The sequence below is a fragment of the Oncorhynchus tshawytscha genome, linkage group LG16 (genome assembly GCF_018296145.1).
Source record: "Oncorhynchus tshawytscha isolate Ot180627B linkage group LG16, Otsh_v2.0, whole genome shotgun sequence".
Lineage (NCBI taxonomy): Eukaryota > Metazoa > Chordata > Actinopteri > Salmoniformes > Salmonidae > Oncorhynchus > Oncorhynchus tshawytscha.
Genome location: NC_056444.1, coordinates 7,444,759 through 7,452,056, shown reverse-complemented (window position 1 = coordinate 7,452,056; position 7,298 = coordinate 7,444,759). Strand labels below are relative to the sequence as shown.

At 44.1% G+C, this 7,298-nt stretch overlaps 1 protein-coding gene across 1 annotated transcript; it reads right to left on the bottom strand.

Annotated features, from left to right (window-relative positions):
• Window positions 1-1,635: 1,635 nt before the first annotated feature.
• LOC112234278 (C-C chemokine receptor type 3-like) lies at window positions 1,636-3,685 on the bottom strand. The gene has a single exon (XM_024402334.1). The coding sequence runs from the start codon at window positions 2,659-2,661 to the stop codon at window positions 2,266-2,268; it is 396 nt and encodes a 131-aa protein (XP_024258102.1). The 5' UTR covers window positions 2,662-3,685; the 3' UTR covers window positions 1,636-2,265.
• Window positions 3,686-7,298: the final 3,613 nt, after the last annotated feature.

Sequence of the window (7,298 nt, the reverse complement as noted above, 5' to 3'; positions counted from 1 at the left end):
TAGACAGGTTCTCATTTACAACTGCGACCTGGCCAAGACAAAGCATTGCAGTGTGAACAGACAGCAGCACAGAGTTACACATGGAGTAAACAATAAACAAGTCAATAACACAGTAGTCAATAACACAGTAGTCAATAACACAGTAGGATTTTTTTTAATCATTTAACTTTAAAAAAAGAGTGCAAAAGGCATGAGGAGGTAGGCGAATAATTACAATTTAGCAGATTAACACTGGAGTGATACATGATCAGATGGTCATGTGCAGGTAGAGATACTGGTGTGCAAAAGAGCAGAAAAGTAAATAAATAAAAACAGTATGGGGATGAGGTAGGTAAATTGGGTGGGCTATTTACCGATGGACTATGTACAGCTGCAGCGATCGGTTAGCTGCTCAGATAGCAGATGTTTAAAGTTGGTGTGGGAGATAAAAGTCTCCAACTTCAACGATTTTTGCAATTCGTTCCATTCACAGGCAGCGGAGAACTGAAAGGAAAGGCGGCCAAATGAGATGTTGGCTTTAGGGATTATCAGTGAGATACACCTGCTGGAGCGCGTGCTACGGGTGGGTGTTGCCATCGTGACCAGTGAACTGAGATAAGGCAGAGCTTTACCTAGCATGGACTTGTAGATGACCTGGAGCCAGTGGGTCTGGCGACAAATATGTAGCGAGGGTCAGCCAACTAGAGCACACAGGTCGCAGTGGTGGGTGGTATAAGGTGCTTTAGTAACAAAACGGATGGCACTGTGAAAAAACTGCATCCAGTTTGCTGAATAGAGTATTGGAAGCCATTTTGTAAATGACATCGCCGAAGTCGAGGATCGGTAGGATAGTCAGCTTTACTAGGGTAAGTTTGGCAGTGTGAGTGAAGGAGGCTTTGTTGCAAAATAGAAAGCCGATTCTAGATTTGATTTTGGATTGGAGATGTTTGATATGAGTCTGGAAGGAGGGTTTACAGTCTAGCCAGACACCTAGGTACTTATAGATGTCCACATATTCTAGGTCGGAACCATCCAGGGTGGTGATGCTAGTCGGGCATGCAGGTGCAGGCAGCGAACAGTTGAAAAGCATGCATTTGGTTTAAGAGCAGTTGGAGGCCACGGAAGGAGTGTTGTATGGCATTGAAGCTCGCTCAGTGTCCAAGGAAGGGCCAGAAGTATACAGAATGGTGTCGTCTGCATAGAGGTGGATCAGGGAATCGCCCGCAGCAAGAGCAACATCATTGATATAATATATACAGAGAAAAGAGTCGGCCCGAGAATTGAACCCTGTGGCACCCCCATAGAGACTGCCAGAGGACCGGACAACATGCCCTCCGATTTGACACACTGAACTCTGTCTGCAAAGTAGTTGGAGAACCAGGCAAGGCAGTCATTAGAAAAACCGAGGCTACTGAGTCTGTCGATAAGAATATGGGGATTGACAGAGTCGAAAGCCTTGGCCAGGTCGATGAAGACGGCTGTCTTTTATCGATGGCGGTTATGATATCATATCGTTTAGTACCTTGAGCGTGGCTGAGGTGCACCCGTGACCGGCTCGGAAACCAGATAGCACAGCGGAGAAGATACGGTGGGATTCGAGATGGTCAGTGATCTCTTTGTTTACTTGGCTTTCGAAGACCTTAGATAGGCAGGGCAGGATGGATATAGGTCTGCAACAGTTTGGGTCCAGGGTGTCTCCCTGAATGCAGATGCACAGCAGTGAGTAACTACGTGTATTTTCCAAGATTTGTTAACTAATATGCAACTGCTAGATGTTCATTAATATACTGTACATTTCTGTGCCATGGGGCTCTTAGATCATACCTGTCCATCTGTTTAACTAGTCCTGCCCACATGAAGGTTCCTAATTTGTGACATTGTCCGGCTAGTACCTTGGACTGGTTCTTAGGACACGGCACATGTCTCACCAGCAGAATTCTGAAGTGGTTCTGGAGCTTTTTTCCTCACAAAGGTGTAGAAGCCAGGGTTGACACAGAAGTACAGATATGTGACCATACGAGTAACTTACAGCGCATTGTCAAGTTTGCGGACTCACACAGTCGTCTTCATCCTCTTGAAGCATCACCACAACATTATGAGGTGTCCAGCATGACAAATATGAGTCTCACAGTCCTGGAAGAGATGACCGTCATGGCGATCCTAAAGTAGCAGTAAAAAAAAAAACTATGAGAGGATATATGAAAAACAAGCCTAACTGGAGGTAAGGCCCCAACATCTCCAACACCTTAAAGTTGATCCCTTCCAAGGCGCTGACCTCCTCACACATCAACCCCTGGGAGTAATGCTCTGCCTGGTCATAGAGTATAAACGGCTTGATGCACGCCAGGAGGCTGATGCCTCACACAGCGGCGAACGAGACCAGGGCATAAGCTCCTCCGGCAAAGCCTGGTGGACAGCCTGGTGTAGAGCCAGGTACCGGTCAAAGGTCATGAGAGTCAGGAACAAGATGGAGCTGTAGAAACCCAGAAAGTAATTGCTGCCCACGATCTTACACCAGGCCCGGCCGAAGACCCAGCTGGACATGTGGTGGGACACAGCCCAGAATGGCAGACTAGACATGAAGACCAGGTCCGACATTAACAGGTTGAGTAGGAAGATGTTGCCCACTGTGTCGTGTTTCTCCAACTTGCAGACGATGTAGAAGATCAAATTGTTGCCCATCACTCTCCGTGTGAAGATCAGCAAGTAGTAGATTGAGAGTTTGACCTCGAAGTCGTGGGTAATTTCCCTGTCACAGAACTCCGGAGCATCTGTCTCCGAGCTGTCCTCCTGGTAGCCCTCTGTTGCCGAGGAGTTAATTTTGTATTTCCATTGCTGAGTTTGTTTACTCAAAACCTGTCAAAACATTGCTAGCTCTTACAGTAAACAGCTTATTTAAATCATCAGAAATTGAGAGAGGAAAACAATAATTTTACCTGACTTAAACAAAACTTTTGCCTGGAGTGTTTGTTTGCAGCAAGTAAAGGGAAGAGTTGCTTTGTCAGGAGAGGTGTGTGTGTGTTTGGACTGTACATAGAAGTCAGCAGGGAGTGATGAGCAACCTCTGAATCAGACCTTTGTCACCTGGCCTTTAGATTTAATATTTCTATTCCGTCCTCATTTTCACATTCTGTCACACATTGCACAATCTCCCCAAAAAAGTTTAAACTAACTGTAGGATCAGATATATAAAACCTACAGTGAACAGGTCCTCTGTAGCTCAGTATGGAACTTGCAACAGCAGGATAGTAGGTTTGATTCCTGGGACAACCCAATACGTCACAAATGTGTCCACGCATGATTGTAACTCGCTTTGGATAAAAGTAACTGTTAAATGGTATATATTATAATTAATGAAACATGATATGCTTTCTCCATTTTTTCAAACATGCAGGCTTGAATGGAAGCAGGAAGTTAGCTACACACTGTGCATATTTTCAAAGTTGAGTCAGGAGCAGTGTTTATTTTGAAACAGCAATGTTTAACAGAAACCAAAAGCTGGTAGAACAATCCCCATGATCAAATGTACAGTCGCTAATGGGGTTGCAAAATTCCGGGTACTTTCAATAAATCCCGGTTGGAGGATTCCCAGAATCAGAAGGGAAATCCTGAGTCATCCAAAAACGATTTCTGGGAAACCAGGAAATGTATTGAAAGATCACATTTTGCTCTCTTAAATTTAAATCTAAAAAAGGGTTAAATTAGTTTTTTTTTTCATTTCTATACAACCTGCTAAAACTTTTCAAAGTAAAATAAAAATGATTTAACATTTTCTAAATTAATAAAAAGTCATAATTGAGTATGTCTTCACACACCAGAGTTAACACTCGGTGGAAGCACCTTAGGCCGTCATTACAGCTGTGAATCATTTGGAATAAGATTCTATCAACCTTGCACAACATATAGGCCTATCCATTGTTTTTGTCAAATTTGCTCAACCTCTTGTAAATTTGGTTGGGAACAATTGATGGACAGCAATTCTTTGAAGCAGATGTATGTCAGGACTGACACTGGACCATTCAGGAACACTACTTTGAAGCAGATTTATGTCAGGACTGACACTGGACCATTCAGGAACACTACTTTGAAGCAGATGTATGTCAGGACTGACACTGGACCATTCAGGAACACTACTTTGAAGCAGATTTATGTCAGGACTGACACTGGACCATTCAGGAACACTACTTTGAAGCAGATGTATGTCAGGACTGACACTGGACCATTCAGGAACACTACTTTGAAGCAGAATGTCAGGACTGACACTGGACCATTCAGGAACACTACTTTGTATGTCAGGACTGACACTGGACCATTCAGGAACACTACTTTGAAGCAGATTTATGTCAGGACTGACACTGGACCATTCAGGAACACTACTTTGAAGCAGATTTATGTCAGGACTGACACTGGACCATTCAGGAACACTACTTTGAAGCAGATTTATGTCAGGACTGACACTGGACCATTCAGGAACACTACTTTGAAGCAGATTTATGTCAGGACTGACACTGGACCATTCAGGAACACTACTTTGAAGCAGATTTATGTCAGGACTGACACTGGACCATTCAGGAACACTACTTTGAAGCAGATTTATGTCAGGACTGACACTGGACCATTCAGGAACACTACTTTGAAGCAGATTTATGTCAGGACTGACACTGGACCATTCAGGAACACTACTTTGAAGCAGATTTATGTCAGGACTGACACTGGACCATTCAGGAACACTACTTTGAAGCAGATTTATGTCAGGACTGACACTGGACCATTCAGATTTATGTCAGGACTGAACTTTGAAGCAGATTTATGTCAGGACTGACACTGGACCATTCAGGAACACTACTTTGAAGCAGATTTATGTCAGGACTGACACTGGACCATTCAGGAACACTACTTTGAAGCAGATTTATGTCAGGACTGACACTGGACCATTCAGGAACACTACTTTGAAGCAGATTTATGTCAGGACTGACACTGGACCATTCAGGAACACTCAACCCGGTTTTCAGAAGACCACACGGCTTTATTCCAACTTTTTACCTGGGGTTTGCTCCTTTCATATTTATGTTGATCCTGACAAACTCCCCAGTCCGTGCCAGTGACAAGGATACCCATAACAGGATGCTGCCACCACAATACTTGAAAATACAGAAAATACAGAGGGTTTTACTCCATGGGGCGGCAGGGTAGCCTAGTGGTTAGACTGTTGGACTAGTAACCGGAAGGTTGCAAGTTCAAATCCCTGAGCTGATAAGGTACAAATCTGTCGTTCTGCCCCTGAACAGACAGTTAACCCACTGTTCCTAGGCTGTCATTGAAAATAAGAATTTGTTCTTAACTGACTTGCCTAGTAAAATAAAAAAAATGCCGTGTTATATTGGATTTGACCCAAAACTGTCATTTTTAATTTAGGCCAAAAAGTTAATTTCTTTAGTGATTTTTTTCTGCTTCAACTTAGGACACTGAGAGACAATTTCTCACAGCAGTAATGACAAACTAGTGGATACGAAACACCAGTTTTCTGACAATCTATCTTTGGGCACTGGAAATATGGACTGAAACCTCGCAGTATGAGGGGACTTCTCTGAAATGATTTATGCGTAGGGATAACTACTGGTTGCTTTGTTTGTGAAGGTAGTTTTACATGTCAACTCAACACAAACTCACCTCCCAGATCTGCCGCTTTCTTGAGAGTAAGATCCTTGTGCTCATAAATGTAGGTAGCAATCTTTTCGTGAAGGCAAGTCTTGAACTGCTCGAGAAGTATGAGTTTATTTAAGGTCCTTGACCTCTTGAGAACCACACCACTGATCAAAAATACATGCTTGTTCCCTTGCAAACATGTCTTAGCGATTCTGTCTTTCGTAAATTTATGGAACTGATGTCTGTATGCCTCTGGGACCAACTTGTAAACCGAAAGGATAGCAGCTTTAACAGTGTTAAATCAAATGAAATATTATATTTTACAAAGTCACATGCGTGAAATGCTTACTTTACTACAAGCCCTTAACCAACAATGCAGTTTTAAGAAAATAGAGTTCAGAAAATATTTACTAAATGAACAAAATAAAAAGGAACACAATAAAAGAACAATAATGAGGCTATATACAGGAGGTACCGGTACCGAGTCAATGTACAGGTTAGTCAAGGTCATTTGTACATGTAGGTAGGGGTAAAGTGACTATGCATAGATAAAAAAACAGCAAGTAGCAGCAGTGTAAAAACAGAGGGGGGGGGTGTCAATGCAAATAGTCTGGGTGGTCATTTGATTCATTGTTCAGCAGTCTTATGGCCTGAGGGTAGAAGCTGTTAAGGAGCCTTTTGGACCTAGACATCAATCGCTCTGAGACCTTGAAGTAGTTGTTTCTCTTGCTCTGCAAGGGTTGCGGCTTTTGTGGAGCGATGGGGAACGATGCTTCGAGGGCGGCTGTCATCGATGTGTGCAGAGGATCCCTGAGTCGAGCCCAGGTAAGGGTGAGGAGAGGGATGGAAGCTGTACTGTTACATTGATGCTGTTTACACAGATCGCTGGTTGTTGCGGAAAAGGAGGAGGTCAAAAGGGTAACCGGTGTGTATGTAACCGGTGTGAAATGGCTAGCTAGTTAGCGGAGTGCGCGCTAATAGCGTTTCAATCGGTGACGTCACTCGCTCTGAGACCTTGAAGTAGTTGTTTCCCTTGCCCTGCAAAGGCCGTGGCTTTTGTGAAGGTAACGATTCTTCGAGGGTGTCGATGTGTGCAGAGGGTGTGCAGAGAGCAATGTGTGCAGAGAGAGTGTGTGCAGAGAGCAATGTGTGCAGAGAGCAATGTGTGCAGAGAGCAATGTGTGTAGAGGGTGTGCAGAGGGTGTGCAGAGAGCAATGTGTGCAGAGAGCAATGTGTGCAGAGAGCAATGTGTGCAGAGAGCAATGTGTGCAGAGAGCAATGTGTGCAGAGAGCAATGTGTGCAGAGGGTGTGCAGAGGGTGTGCAGAGTGTGTGCAGAGAGCAATGTGTGCAGAGAGCAATGTGTGCAGAGAGCAATGTGTGCAGAGAGCAATGTGTGTAGAGAGCAATGTGTGCAGAGAGCAATGTGTGCAGAGAGCAATGTGTGCAGAGAGCAATGTGTGCAGAGAGCAATGTGTGCAGAGAGCAATGTGTGCAGAGAGCAATGTGTGCAGAGAGCAATGTGTGCAGAGAGCAATGTGTGCAGAGAGCTATGTGTGCAGAGAGCAATGTGTGCAGAGAGAGCAATGTGTGCAGAGAGCAATGTGTGCAGAGAGCAATGTGTGCAGAGAGCAATGTGTGCAGAGAGCAATGTGTGCAGAGAGCAATGTGTG

What these genes read in the sequence shown, in the direction of transcription:
- LOC112234278 (XM_024402334.1), bottom strand. Translation starts at nt 2,661, where the DNA reads ATGGGCAACAATTTGATCTTCTACATCGTCTGCAAGTTGGAGAAACAC.